Below are 16,249 nucleotides of genomic sequence, written 5' to 3'. Positions count from 1 at the left end.
TCTTGCTGCCAGAATAGTGCCCTTCTTGAAAGGCCACATATTTCTATGCCAGAAGCTAAGAAAAATAATCAGCAGAGAATAGACAATGTGAGCCATATCCTGCTGTGGTAGGCTATTTGTTAATTGAGTTGGTATTTGAAGAATGATGCTCTTCCCTTAAAAATAAAAAGGATTCAGCAGCTGAGCAGTTTTAAAAGTGAACTCAAAAGAATGTTAATCAGTAATAGTTTTTACAGTGTTAGTGAATATATGAATTCTTCAGAAAGATAGCGTGCCTTCACCTATCTTATAAGTTACTCATATACAAACTTGTGTTGTGGGGTAGACTCTTTTATGTACACACAAAAATTAATTAATCTGTCAATATAGAGTGTTATAATCATTGTTTCTTGTTGCTGTCCATTATACACAGAATATATGTCACTTATTTGTGTCCTATATTGTTACAAATTTATATCATGTAAGCTATAATTGTTTTGCCCATATATTTAATTCAGATTATTCACTGATAGTTTTTACATAATATGTTGTTATTCATATTTTTTCTGTATGTAGCATATGACAAATCCCATATCATTGTACATGATAAAACGGGTGCTCAATAAACTAAACTAAACTAAACTAAACTTGGCTATCTTCTGTGTTGCTGTGATGATTACTAAACTGAGTGAGCAATCCACATACTATCAAAGAAGCTGTAGGGTTGTAGGTAACAAAACAACCTACAATATTACTAAAAATATTGGAATCAGCCTTTTGGAGATAGGTAGCAAAGAACTACTTGCTAAAAAATTTATAAAGAAAAAATAAAAAGTAAAAGGTGCAATACCTTAACAGTACAATGAGCTAAGTGGCAGATACAAAATTCTAATCGTGAAACAGTGCTTTTCTGTGTTGTTAAAATAAAACATGGTCTCAGCTTTTCTTTTCTTTTCTTTTCTTTTTTTTAAAAAAGACATTGTAATGAAGACAAAACATGGATTCAGTGTATCAAAAGATGACAGAATGAGGTAGACCTAAAAAAACTGGTAAAATAGCTATGTCTGATATCCAAAAAGCTTTAAAAAGGTTGTGCTGTAGGAAAGCACTAGATGGATACAAAATAAAAAATTTCTAGTTGAAATATCTGACACTAGCACATGTAACACTAATTAAATACTTCACAGAAGCAGTAGAAGATCCTTTTTAGAAATATATTCACACCAAGTGGAAATTGTTATGTATGTATTAGCTAAAACTGGGGGCTACTGAGAAATACAGCAATTACCATCCAATAGCCTATCTCTCCATTGTGTACAAAATGTTCTTAACTGTTTTGTTCATAACTGTTTTAAGTGATAGGATCTACACTCTTTGTGAGAAAGGATTAGGAAGAGAAACAATGTATTAGAAGCTTTTTGCATTGAAAGCACCTTGATCTACATTTATACTTCAAAAACCACCATACAGTACCTGGCAGAGGGCACTTCTGGTACTATTATTATTTCCCCCCTTCCCTGTCCCATTCACAGGAATGATTGATGGTAAGCCTATAAAGTTTTAATTTATTAGATTTTTCAACAATATTATGAAAAGGTTAGTTACTACTCACCATATAGCAGAGATTCTGAGTTGCAGATAGGCACAACAAAAGAGCTTTATTAGGTTTTTCTTGTCATAGTAATTTCATGAGTCATATGTGGGAGGATGTGCTATGCTACCACACTAACCTGGAACATATGCTCTTGGGCTTTCAAAGTGAACCTCTCAATAACACACAGTGTCTATCACTGTGCTTTATTGAGGATCTCCTTCATGCTCTTGGAGCTAATAAACAATCCTGTACAAAACACATCACTCTTCACTGAATCTTTTCTATCTCTTTTTATTAATTCATTTTAGTAAGGGTCCCAGTCTTCTAAGTAATATTCAAGAAGTGGTCAAAGAAGAGTTTTGTAAGACACTTATTTCACGGATGAATTACATTTCCTTAAGATTCTTCCAATGAATCTCAGCCAGGTATCTCCTTTTACTAGCATTCCTCTCTAGGTTACTGTAGACAATTACTCTTAGGTATTTTACAATAATTACTATTTCCATCCATTTATCACAAATAGTGCAGTAAAACCGAAATGTGTTTCTCTTCCTGTTTTTACACAATACATTACATTTATTTTTATTTGGGATCAATTGTCAGTCCCTATATCAATCATGTATCTTCTGTGGGGTCCTCCTGTATTTTGCTTCTGGTGCTGAAACATTTCTAAAGATAATAGCACTGTCTGCAAACAGCTTTATGGGGTTGCAAAAATTATGAGCTAGATCATTAATATATATTGTAAATGGTGCCAGTCCTCCAACTCTCCCTTAGGCTACTCCAAAAATTACCTGTCACTATTTTCCTTTTGAGAATAACATGTTGAATTTTATCTGCAAGGAAATTTTGAATCCACTCACAAATCTCGTCTGGTACTTGAGAAGTTCACATTTTGTTCACTAATTGCCAGTGCAGAACTGTATCAAATGCCTTCCTGAAGTCAAGGAACATGGCACCATCCTGGGCACTGTTCCATCTCTAATGACCTCATTGTTTGTGGGACAACAAACCCTAATCTTCCTTCCTTCTGGGAACTGTCGTCTATGGCCCTCTAAATTTCATTCCTGTTTGTGAAGTTGATGCTGATTCCTATAGAAGAATTTATCATTCTCCAAAAATGTCATAATGCATGATCAAAAAACATGTTTCATAATTATGCATCAAACTGATGTCAGGAAGAGAGATCTATATTTATCTACATGTGTGTCAATCCTTTTTGAAAACATGAATAACCTGGTTTTTCCTATCACTAGGTACACCTAATTTCTGCAGCAACCTATGATAAGCTACCACAGGAGGAGTGCAAGTTCTTTTGTGTTACCTGTGTAGAATTTGATAGTTATCTCACTCAGTCCCAGTACCTTTCCACAGTTGAGCATTTTTAATTGATTTCATATTCTGCCATCACTTTCTCAATATCTGCCATCATGACATTATGCAATTAGTGAAAGGAAGAACCATATTGTGACCTTCCACTGTAGAAATATTGAAGGAGGGTTAGGGTTTAATGCCCCATAGACATCGATATCATTAGACACAGTCTACTGTGAAACAGTTTTGGAAGACTGAATTCAATACTTTGGCATACTTGCTCTCACCTTCCATTTTGGTGCCAGTATGGTCATGTGAACAGAAGATTTAGACATGCCTACTGGCTTCCACATGGCCCAATTTTTTTAGTCTTTTTGATTACCAAAATTTTTCTTTCACATTCATTAAATGCTTCTGCCATTGCTCTCCTTATGCTCATTTTCACTTCTTTGCTCATTTTCATTTCTTTGCTTAAATATACAATGAAGCTCTCTTTAACTTCATAACAACTTTCAAACAGTTCTACTGAGCCATGGTGGGTCTTTCCCATTCCTTACAATCTTGCCCAACACATACTGAACTAATGAACATTGTATAATACTTCTGAATTTTATCCATTTGTGCATTAAATCTTCACCACATCTGAGATCATTTCAGAATCAACTGAGCCTCTGGCTTATAACTTCCACTCAGCTGCAAATCAAAGGATCATTAAAGATTCTGGATATAATGCTGCAAATAGCTTGTTCCCTATGTGTGATGTTAGCTACCTTCACCAATGCAGCAAACCAACTAAACCAACCAAGGATGACCTCAGAACCTAGGTAGAAAGCATCATTCATGTGAAAATGAGCTGAAGTTTGCACCTGGTTACACCCAGTTCCTACAGTAACCACTAACAGAGCTCTCTCTTCATTTTGGATGAAAATCAGGTGCTCCATCACGCACCTAATGTTGGAGCTGCCAGTTGGCAACATATCCATTCTCTGAGGTTGTCCAAACTTGGCAGGGCTTTTGGCTACTGGCCCACCAGCTGAAACATCCCATACTGGCTCAGATATTTTATCAGAACAGGGCAGTGTCTTGTACATGTAGCTAAGATTGCAGGGGGCAACAGTGCAATTAGTTCCCACAGTCACCTCTGTACCAGAGATTTGAAACCTCACCATTGTCTGCCACTTATCTATGAGCAAGGACAAACACTTCAGATGGTGTGCATCATAAGAAGCAGTGACAGCTGAGTTTGTGGGATATTTAAATGGCACCAGAGGTGTTTCAGCTTTTGCCACAGGGTGCTCTAATTTCACTGCAACTCAGGGCAGCAGCTTGTTGATTATAGCCAACACAGCTTCTACTCCTACTCCTCGATTCAGTGCAGGTACTTTCGTCCTGACAACCATTCATAATTTTCATAAAAGGTTCACCTAATTACTTATGATCAAACATGTGAAAATCTATGCAGTCCTTTTTCAGTCTCTTAAGAAATTCATTCATATATTATTTTCAGAATTTTAAACAAATCTCAAACACATAAATTGTCACATTTGGCACGCTAGTCAAAAGACTAACTTGACCTGTTTTATAAATCACAACTACAATTCAGTCCATGTTAAAAGTTATTGAAATGTTAAGGGAAGAAACTCATGTTGATAAGGTCATTAGTGTCTCCATGGAGAAGTTTGTAGTTATGGCACTATTTATGTAAATAAACTAAATTGTTTGTAACATTTTTTGTAATTATTTGATTAGAAAAATAATCTGTTCATTATACTGCAGGCATTGCCCCTTTTTATCTGGTGTATCATAAATGTGACTTCCATGATGGATTCAGTGGTTAAAATTTATTATAAACAACAATGGCAATAATGTCAACAACTTTTTAACTATTAAAGCTTCAGACATAGATTTATGTCCAATCAGATAGTCCCACTGTCACGGTACTGAAACTGACATCTGTTTTTCTCTAGCATGCTTATATAAAGTTTTAATGTGTTTTCATTAAAATCATATTAGTGATGACATTTCAAGTGACAGGTCCCTCCATATTAGCTCATCTGGTGACCATATTGCTGGAACACATCCCTTCTTCTGCCTGGAAAAACCTCAATGATCACTGGGCCTCGTGGCTTGCTAGCCACTTTTACTTCTACTCAGCTTGCCAGTTATGGTCCATCTGATAGCTGGCCACCCCAACAAACATTCACACAGACCCACAGCCAACCTGTCAGATTTAGTCCATCCTGCAACAGTCACCCCAGTTGCTTGTAATATCACATTGAGACATACATTAACAAAAGACAAGTAAATCATAGAAACTTAATATGTATGTGTGTTAACACTGAAGTACTATTACACTGATTCATGCTTATGCAAGCTAAATTTTATTGCATAAATTAGAAATAAAGCTGCTGCTTTGAAAAAAGCTGCAGTCCTCTGTTCTGCTAAGTAGCTGCTGTTCATACACCATTGGTAGCTTAATATTTACTTAATTACAATGGTATTTTTCAAACAAAATAGTTACCTATATCTGTAAATACTGAATCCTCTTTTATGGCAGTACATCACTACTAGTCATGCAACTTTGCTACAAACAATGCTACTTGCCTTCAGCTATTAAAGCCTTTCCATCTTTCAAATAAAATTGTAATTTGTAGAAACAGTGATTAATGAGGTTTGTTTTTAAATTTCTTTCAACAGTTTGGAATTTCCAATTTTTTGCTTTGTGTTAGACTGGACGTTACTAAATATCTTCACCCCACTCTGATTCTGAGACAAGTAAGCAATGTCTGCATGAAAATTATTTTTGTCTTGCACTGTGTACACCACAGGCCAAACTGATTATAGCTGTCAGCAATAAAAACATTAAGAAGTAAATGTATTAGAAAGAGAGTAATAATTTTGATACCCTTAAAAAGACTTCTGCGCAATGTACAGTTATCTACTGTACACAATATCATTAATGCTAACCACTGCTGAATAGACTGTTTATGTACTTTAGATGCACTGCTCCTGAATTATCATATCATTTCATAAGGCAATGAGTAAAAATACATGGAGTTTCAAGATGGAATAGAAATTGCTGTTCACCACATAGCAAAGCTGTTGAGTTGCAACCAGGCACAGTGAAAAAGATTGTTACAAATATTCAGCTTTGAGACAAAGTCTTTCTTCAGAAGCAGAAAACTCACCCACATTCACACATACATGGCCACTATCACTGGGCACTAAGGCTCAACTGCTATGGAGATGCAGTTGCAGTTGTGCCTTAGTGCTTCTCTGTCCTGTACCATAGCAGAACTGAGGTACCAGAGATGACTGCTGCTATGCCAGCCAAAGCTGTGGTGCAACACGTCTCTCCTCTTCAATGGATCTGATCCACTGAATCATAGACATCTGCATCTCTGGAAAATGTCTTGACAACACATCTCACAGTTTGATATATATGTACAGTACATTTTTACTTCTCTTATGCTAATCCAGCATGCAACACAATGTTCACTGGCAGTTTAATTACTAACAATTATTTTTAAGTTTGACCCAGTCAACTGGCACACTTGGAGTTGAGGTGAGCAGGTGATTTTCCACCTAAAATACACTCTAAGATTTTTTTTTTTTTAAAAAAGATGCTCCACAAAGGAATATTCCAACTGGGATATAAATCAGTAGATGTGATGTAAATGTGCAGACAAACAAATGATTACTATTTCACAATAATTGGGTGATTTATTCAAGATAAAGAGCTTCACCATTTAACCAAATCAATAATGTGTTGGTCCCTTATGCATGCAGTAATTTGACTTGGTATTGATTGACAGGATTGTTGGATGTCCTCCAGAGGAATAGTGTCACATTCTGTCCAACTGGCATGTCAGATTGCCAAAATAGCAAGATAGTTGGAGGGCCCTGCCTATAATGCTCCAAATGTTCTCAGTTGGGGAGACATCTGGTGACCTTGCTGGCCAAGGTAGAGTTTGGCAAGCACAAAGACAAGCAGTAGAAACTATTTCCATGTGTGGGTAGGCATTATCTTGCTGAAATGTAAGTCCTGGACTGCTTATTATGAAGGGCAACAAAATGGACCAAGTAGGGTAGCACACTGGTTAGCACTGGACTTGCATTTGGGATGATGATGGTTCACACCTACATCTGGCATCTTGACTTAGGTTTTCTACGATTTTCCTGAATTGCATAATGCAAATGACAGGATAGTTCCTTTGAAAAGGCACAGCCATTTTCCTTCTCCATCCTTCTATAATCCAAATAGTGCTCTGCCTCTGATGACCTCGTTATCAATGAGATGTTAAGCACTAATTTCCTCCTCCCTCCTCCACAAAAAAACAAGGCATAAAATATTGCCAATGTACCACTGTGCTGTAAGGGTGCCACAGATGACAACCAAAAATGTCTTTTGGTTGTCAGGCTGTATGGCAGACAACAGTCAGGTTGGTGTCCCAATGCTGTCTAGGGCATCTCAGACACATCTTCAGCCTGGAATCTCATTGACATGTGTAGAATTGTCTTAGGCAGTGGTGCTATATGAACCTGATTGTCACTTGCCATACAGCCTGACAACCAGGAATGATGGTCTGGGGTGCCACTTCTTTTCATAGTAGGACACCTTCAGTTGTCATCAAAGGTATTTACAGCCCAGCAGCATGTTGACAATATTCTATGCCCTGTTTTGTTGCCCTTCAAGGCGAGCCATCCTGGGTTTACATTTCAGTAAGCCAATGCCCACCTTCACATGGTGAGAGTTTTTACTGCTTGTCTTTGTGATTGCCAAAACCTACCTTGGCCATCAAGGTTGCCAGATCTGTTCCCCATTGAGAATGTTTGGAGCTTTATGAGCAGGGCTCTCCAACCAGGTCGGGGTTTTGGCAATCTAATGCATCAATTGGACAGAATTTGGCACAATATTCATTAGGAGAACATGCAACAACTCTATCAATCAGTGCCAAGCTGACTAAGTGATTCCATAAGGCCAGACATGGACCAGCATGTTTCTGACTTGCTCAATTTGTGAAGCTTTTTCTGTTGAATAAATTATCCAATTTTTGTGAAATTGTAATCATTTGTTTGTCTGTACTTGTAAATCGCATCTACCAATTTCTATTCCATTTGGATAATTCCTTTGTGGTTCATCATCTTGTTTTGTCGTAGAATGTAGATGCAGACTCCACAAAGCTGAGTTAGAACCACATTGGTTCCTGATGCTGGCACAATCATCATAATGATTTTGCAATGTCAATCATTAAGGTATTGCTGTACATGCTGGAGCACCTGATCCGCAGTAATGCAGCACTCTTCAGTTGCTATCAGCTCACTAAACTTCCATTGTTTTTCACACTTATCTATTACTGAATTATAATATAACAAATACAGAGAAACAACTACAAAAATAATATTGCAGTACTCAGCTTCCTTGTTAAATTATTTAAAAAAAATCATCTTTTACCAGTAAACTGTTCCTCTCAATTGATCATTTGTGCTTGGCATTTCTTCTCATTTATCTGGTGGATTTTTAACTCACTGTGTTGGTACATATCTCAGAATGTTATCTCTGTGACAAAAGTCTGCCTTATGTAGTCTGTTCATCCTTTATGAGGGATGAATCTTGCAGCTGCACATTATTGGCATCAGTTTCCTCCCAGTTGGAACAATGCCCCACCAAGTTCTATCATGAGCTGCTGAAGATCAGTTTTTGGATTCTTCTCACCTCCAGTAAATATTACATTGCAAGTATGAACAGTTTTATGAACCTTCTTATCCTCAGGTATCCCTTTGTCAGCCTGATCACTAGCATGACAAGCAATTTCCTCTTTCTTCTCTTACGCCTCCCGCCCTCCTGTATGAGTGCCACCATCAAAGTTGGTGATGAATCTGGTGCAATATTTGCAGCTAAATGTGTATGTACCACCTCATTATCTGCAACATTTGCAACATAATTAACGTCATCAGCTGCTTTTTCTTCGTCCTTTGCAGTATCTGCAATGGAATTACTCTCTGTAGCTACACTTTTCTTGACACAAACAACCACTGGCACTTATACTTTTCTGTACATGTCCATCCAGGATAACAATTGACCCAAGCTCCATGGCCTGTAGGCAGCACTCATTAACTCCCAATATCACCCATATTGCTATTCACATACTATTCATCTCATTATGACACCTTTAATTTGCCTGGCACTGCAACTGTTTCAGACTCTGAATTCTTGCAAGATGTTAGAGCTAATAATCCCACTGCATTTTTCTCAACTTCCACAAGTTCACTATCTTAACATTAACTTTGTTCTACTGACTGTTTGCTCTTGCACAAGTTCTATGTTTATGCAATGTCTCCATTTCTTTATGTCTAACATAATTTACCCATAGATCAACAATCTGCTTCCCATGAGTAGCCCACTTTTCTCCCTTGCTTTTTTATCACTCACGAAACTCTTGACTGGATTAACTTGGCTACAGGTGACTGCACCTGTTGCAGGAGCACGTAAACTAGATTTTTACCCTCTCATAGCCTTCAATTGTTTAAGCGTGTTTGCATTATCTGCTCTCATTTGAGCCATTGCAACTGCCAAAACTCATTACGTTTCCTCAAGGGTAAACCATTGTGTTTTCAAGAATGATATTTTGGAAGCTCTGTCCCATAAATACAGCAAAACAGAAAAACAGGAGAAACAAAATCACATGATGAGGACTCTTTATTGTAACATTATCACACCACTTTTTGCTCTGATGCAACTTCCCACCTGAGTGGCTGTTCAAGATTAATGTGTTAACACCTTAAAACAACCTGAAAGTTATAACTGTACCATAACCCCTGCTTACAATATACATAGCCCATGTTAACCTGGACCAAAGTAACGTATGTTTTTGCAATCCTCAGAACACTGCATGGTTCACTTGCCACAATTCACATATGAAAACAGAATTAAAGACATAGCAGAAGACCGACTGATTCTCCAAAACACTATCAGGGGAAAAAAAATACTCTGCATTCACCCTACTGTTTCTTGATGCTGCGCACTGTAGCTAGGGGCATGGTTGTGGATCCAAGTGTAGACATTAGCAACCATTTATGTTGCGATCTGTAGAGGTGATACACTTCTGACACCCTGTAGAGAAGGGTAGCCCCATCAAGCTCAGTGGATTAGTGTCAAGGTCTGGTGTGCCAGCCAGTCTGTGGATGGTTTTTTATTGCGGTTTTCCATCTGCCTCGTGAATGCGGGCTTGTTCTCCTTATTCCGCCTCAGTTACACTATGTCAGCGATACTCTGCCACACAAACATTTGGGGTTACACTTGTCTGGTGGTGTGAGATGTTCCTGGCGGGAGGGGGGGGGGCAGTGGGGTGAGTGGACTGCTGTAGCCTGTTGTGTGGTTGTGAACCACTGAGGGCTACGGCGGGGACGAAGCCTCTCTGTCGTTTCTAGGTCTCCAATTCAATAAAATACAATACAATAGTGTGATTTTAATACTCTGCTAGAAACACCATGTGAGTCAGAAAAATTTACTGCTGTTGAGTGACTTAATGCAGTTTAATTTCATCCTAAGTTTCTTTTAAACCAATGTCTGTTGGTGGTGCATCAGTTTCTGCAAAAATAAATTGAATGCCTCTGCATATGGCTGTTTAAGTACAATGTCTGATGCTATTGTTTGGTAGTAACCATTTAAACTGTTGGCCATTGATTTCAGTGTACCATTATTTCTGTCACAGCTTCCTTTTGGGCTCTCAGTTTCATCCAAGTTGATATTTTGTTTGTTTCTTTCACTTTGTTTTTATTTATTTTTTCTTGTGTTTCATTTCTTTTGTGTAATGGATAGCTGTTGCTTTTTTAATAACTGACTGGAGAATTTAGTGAAGCTGATAATAGTATTTTAATTTTGATTACAGTTTGTCACCAGAATTAGTGCAAAAAACTTAATATCCAGGAGTTATCTGTCTATTGCCCCCATTTTTGTTTAAGTTTACTCTTGTCTGCTTTATGAAAAAACAAGACACAGGTTGTAAGAATGTGTTAAAGTGCTAAATTTTCTATATCGAGTCTCTGCTTTATATATCACTGAAATTCTTCTTTCTTTTACTTGTACCTTTATCCACATCAGTGCAGGGTCAATGTGGTTATTAATAGATTTGGTATGGTTAATTTAAGGAGTGACTGGATGCCCTTACTGTTGCTATTCCATTACCTACTGTGACGAAATATGTGTATCCCAACTGTAAACATGTAATATTAGTCATGTGAAAGTTAGTGAAAATTTTTGAATGTTTGCAAATTGTGTAACTGAGGTGGGACTTGGGTGCCAGCCAGGTACTCATCTAGGGGAGTGTGGGAACCACCTAAAAACCACATCCAGACTGACCAACATGCCAATCCTCATTGTTAATCTCCCCTGCAGATTCAATCCATGGCCAGTGCACTTTCCCATCCTGGAAGTGACATTTTAACATCCACAACTATCTAGGTGGGTTATAAATCTCTGAATGTAGATGCAGTAACATCACCCTTAGTTATTCATATCATCAAAAGACATCACAACCAGTTACACGCAGTACATGCTTGTAGAAATGCATCAAACAGAACATTACGTGAAGGGTTGTAATTACCTGTAACTTTCAATGATTTTTTTAAAATTTGGATTGAACTGAGGTACCAGCTGTATCTGATATTGTGCTGCACAGGTCAGTGATTCAGCCACGTGGAACCATTTATTTCTTTACACCTTTCCACTGCTGACCTACACATTCAACTAGACAATGTGTCTCTCATTACCTACAAGTTTTTTCAGTGTCCCAGTATACATTTAAAAGCCATGAACGTACTTTCCTGACCTATCAATAATTCTATGCAGCTAGGATACTGTGAAAATACATGTGTGTCTGTTGGACACTACTCTTATGCAACACGACATGTTGTAGATAACTACTGAGAGTCATGGATCAGTGCAGTTTCAGTGTTTCCAGTGTCTGCCAATATTAGTTGATTCCATTGACTTATGGAAGAGGATGTTGTGCACTGTTTAATTTAGTTGTTTCCCAGTGTATAGGAATGTAAAGTTGACATCAAAGGATAACAAATAGCTTGAATGGTATGATTGGTAAACAATTTGCTCTCTCCTGAGAAGTGGCTTTTATTGTGTGGAGTGAAGACAATAATTGACAGTCACATACTAACAGTGGAACATAATGATGGTTAGAAACTTCCTGGCAGATTAAAACTGTGTGCTGGACTGGTACTTGAATACAGGGCTTTTACTTTTCGCAGGCATATTCTCTATTGACTGAATTATCCAGGCATGACTCATGATCTACTCTCATCGATTTACTTAAATAAATAACTGTCTCCTGCTTCCCAAACTTCATTGTGTATAATTATTGGTATGACTTTAGAAACATCAACATGGATCCCTTCTGATGTTAATGGCATGCAGAGCATTTTCGTAAGATTGATGTGCCTGCTTCTTACATCATACATCTCCCTTCCACTCCCTAATTGCACTACATTCTGACTAACATAGTTGGGTTCAATTTCTCCATCTTGATATTTCTCATTGAGAAAGTATTGTTCCTAACTGTCTTATTATAATAGCTGCCTTTATGCATGTTGTATTGGCTGTAATGGCATTATTCCATTCTCTGCAAATGTTAGGTCTTGATACCTGTTTATTTAGTATCAGTTTTTTAATATGTGAATTTTCATTTTTTCATTTCCTTCTCTCTCTTCTTCCTCTCTCTTCCTTCCTCCCCATACTCTCTCCTTTCCTGCCTCTAACAATTTGTGCAATAGTGGAACACATTGTTTCATCCTGTACAGTAATGGTACAGCATGTTCTATTATGAACACTAGTGTGTACATTTCAGAAATTGCACTTCACATTTTGCTAGTGAATTTGTAGATGCTTGTTTTTTACTTGAAGTCAGGCAGATAATTTATGTTTACAAATGCACTCATAAAATTTGCACTAACAGATGTTCTTTATAGATTACAGTGAATCATAGAGGACAACAAAATACAATTAGATCATGGCATATCTGTGTGGAAGGGACCCCATTAAAGTGGTGCTGCTTATACTTCATACACAAAAAAAGTAAAGGGCATACTGTAGCCATACAAAGAGCCTTTTATTTAGTCATAGAAATTGAACTCGGGTTCTGTGAGCATAATAATCACATTGCATTTACATGTATGTACGGTGATAATATAACAAAAATGAAATTATTTGCAAGTATTTCTTTTTTTAATCCTTAAAGGCAGCTTCATGATCAGCATACTATTCTGATATTGCCTTAATTTTCTGGTATGAACTTACAACACTAAATAAAAATGAAAATATTTTTATAGGTACTCATTGGTGTTGGCTGGACAGTGAGCCTGTTAGTACTGGGTGCAGTAGTGTGGGGGCCATACCACCTGCTCCAGGAATGTGCTAGCCTTACAACAACTACACTGGAGTCTGCTGCCTATGCTGCTCTACATCGATTCACGTGGGCACTTGCCCTTGGATGGATTATCATTGCATGTTACCATAATCTCCGATTTGGAGTTATAGGTAAGTTTTAATGAAACATTAGGTGATAATAGCATTTGAGCTCTTTTCATAATCTCTGAATGTTACAGTAGCGCTACTCTACTTACAAGGATCATATTCTGACTGTTTGTATCACTGTGGATGGTATACAATATTGTCATTATTTTGTGGACAATTCCTGTGTAATTTATCAAAGAGAATAAATAAAATGACAGAAAATTTTGAAAGATAAACTGTATTTCCAATCATTAATGGAATTACTAAAAAAGGTAACTGCTGGTTGCGAGTTGAATACTATGTGTTAGTGTAACATGTTAGAAACTGCTTCACTCATATGAAGGTGGAGTTGATTTCCTACTCATAATACAGTATTCCAGTGTTTTCCTTCAATTTCAAGAGTTTCATTAGTAATATGATTCATCATCAACATCATTAGACATTTTACATCCATAGGTAGATAGCTGGACTTTACCATGCATTGCAGACATAACAGGTGTGTGCATCTACAAGTAATCAATTAATAATAACAACAGTAATAATAATAATTCGCTTTAAATCCATCAGAGAAGTTTCTTCGTCCATCTACCATACATTCAACTGATTAGTCATAATTGTCTTGCACTCCACTCTGTTTCTGACTCATTTGTTTGTTTTCCTGTCTCTCTTAGTAATCCACAACTTGCATATGTCTACTAGGTATTTCCTTACCAAAACTCAGTTTTTAATGCTTTTTGCATCATCAATCCATGTCTCATGACCATAAATCAAGACTAATTTTCCATTTAGACTCATTGGAAACTTCATTTTGAAAACAATATTTAGTTTATTAAACACACATAAGCCTTTTTCTGTTCTTTTGTTGTTTGTTCATTTGCTTCCTTCAGCTGCACTAAACCCTAAAACTCATCAGCTGCTTGTATGATTTCATTGATATTAATAAAATTTTATTTTTGATGTTTTGATTATACATTTTTTAAAAATCTTTTACAAACCAGTCCTCAAGCCTTTTTACACACTTGGACTGTCAAGCCCCTCAAATTGTTGTTGAAGTTTGCACTGAAGGCAAACAGCACAGCATCATCAATGAAACAAATGTGGTTCAGATATATTCTACTACCATGTATTCTATCTTCATTTTCTCAGTTTAAGAATCTGAAAACTTTCTCTAAGGGTGCTGGGAATAATTTTGATGAGATGGAATCTCCTTCCCTGACTCATCATTTAATTCTGTGTTTTTCACTCCTGGGAGAAAATTATTGGAAATCAAAATACTGATCAACACATTCTTCAGAAACTCACATAATACAATTCAGTGACTTGTTTTTCTGTAGCTGTTAGCAGAGATTTTGTTGATGCCTTTTTTTTAAAAAAAATCTATGAATCCCATGCAAATTGGTAATTAATATTAATTACTTGATTCAGTGCTTTTGTTGGCATCTTGCAAATTATTCACTGTGCAGACTCTACTTAAAGCAAGCATGTTTCCTTAACTGATTGAAATCCAATGTTTTCTATATGCCTTTGGTAAAAATTGGGTGGAAAGGCTCAACAGACAAAATATCAATCAAAGAACTGTGGATGTACTGCTGGTCCATAGTGTCCAATGGGCACTATATTTTGGCGATCACACAAATCACCATCATCAGGTGCATTGACAGTATGAGCTCTGGATGGCATGCTGCTGACTAAGATTCACTCCCACCGCAAGCTGTATCCCCCACAGTCTGTGCCTGAGGGCAAATGTCGGCAGTTTCAGAGGCATTTGTGTCGGCATCTGTGGTAGCGTCCTGGTATTTTCTCTGTCTGCCTTGATCACCAGATCATTATGTTTGCTAAGTGTCTTCTTAATTAGGACCCTGTGCTGGTTCCCAAGTCTTGCTGGGATTACAGCTGCAGTCCCAATTGATAAGATTATCACTGCTGCACATTTAAGTGGCTTCTCTAACTACGCTGTCCCAGTATTTGGAAGTCTGCACTAAAAGCTGGTATGTTTGTATTCCATTGCATTATTCTCTGACAGCATTCTGTGACTGCTGACTTTTTGGGTTACATTAGTCGAGTGTACCACTGGTGTTCTCAGCATTGATCTTTAATGGTATACACTATTTGTTCAATATATGTCTTGCCACGTTGGCAAGAACTCTAATATAGCCTGGCCTTCTGCAAACAGAGGTCATCTTTGACACTCCTCAGTGTTTTATTGGGCAGGCAAAAGACAGTTCTTATGTGATGTTTTTTCAATAAGTGCCTGACTTTTTCCCCATAATGCACCAATGTACAGTATGTAGGCTGTGGCTTCCTCTTCCTCCACGATTTCTTCCTTCTCTGCAGGCTGGACTGCAATTGTGAGGAGGAGAGGATGCATAATGTGCCATTCTGAGTATCTGTTTTTTCAGAACACAGTTCTGAGGTTTTCCACTTCTTAGGGGAGACTCTCTACATCTGAGATTGTGCATGTCCTGTGTACTAGTGTTTTTACTACCCCATTCCTCTATTCAGGGTGGTGGCAGCTATTTGCAAGCACCATATCAGATGCAGAGAATAGGCTCCAGCAATTAGTACACTTAATAACTATGTTAAAAAGAAAACAACAACACAGATACTCAGAATGGCACATTAAGTGTGTGCTCTTAGCCTACCACTACTGTACAACCTCTAAAGATTGAAGAAATCATGGAGGAAGAGGAAGCCACAGCTTTTACACCATACACTGGCACACTATCAGGAAAAGTCTGGTTAATACTGGAAAAGCACCATGTAAGTACTGTGTTTTGCCTCCCAACTTACACATTATTGGGAAGTGTCAAAGATGACCTCGGTTTGCAGAAGGCCAG

The 16,249-nt window shown here is 37.4% G+C and overlaps 1 protein-coding gene across 1 annotated transcript in view; it reads left to right on the top strand.

Annotated features, from left to right (window-relative positions):
- The window catches only part of LOC126094703 (O-acyltransferase like protein-like), an 88,296-nt gene that overhangs the window by 55,643 nt on the left and 16,404 nt on the right, over positions 1 to 16,249 (top strand). Inside the window, exon 6 of the mRNA XM_049909230.1 lies at positions 13,229 to 13,436. Within this exon, the coding sequence (XP_049765187.1) occupies positions 13,229 to 13,436 (208 nt within the window). The remainder of the gene's footprint in view (positions 1 to 13,228; positions 13,437 to 16,249) is intronic.

Source organism: Schistocerca cancellata, chromosome 8 (assembly GCF_023864275.1).
Source record: "Schistocerca cancellata isolate TAMUIC-IGC-003103 chromosome 8, iqSchCanc2.1, whole genome shotgun sequence".
NCBI lineage: Eukaryota > Metazoa > Arthropoda > Insecta > Orthoptera > Acrididae > Schistocerca > Schistocerca cancellata.
The sequence above is the reverse complement of the archived record's forward strand: the minus strand, read 5'-3'. Positions and strand labels throughout refer to the sequence as shown.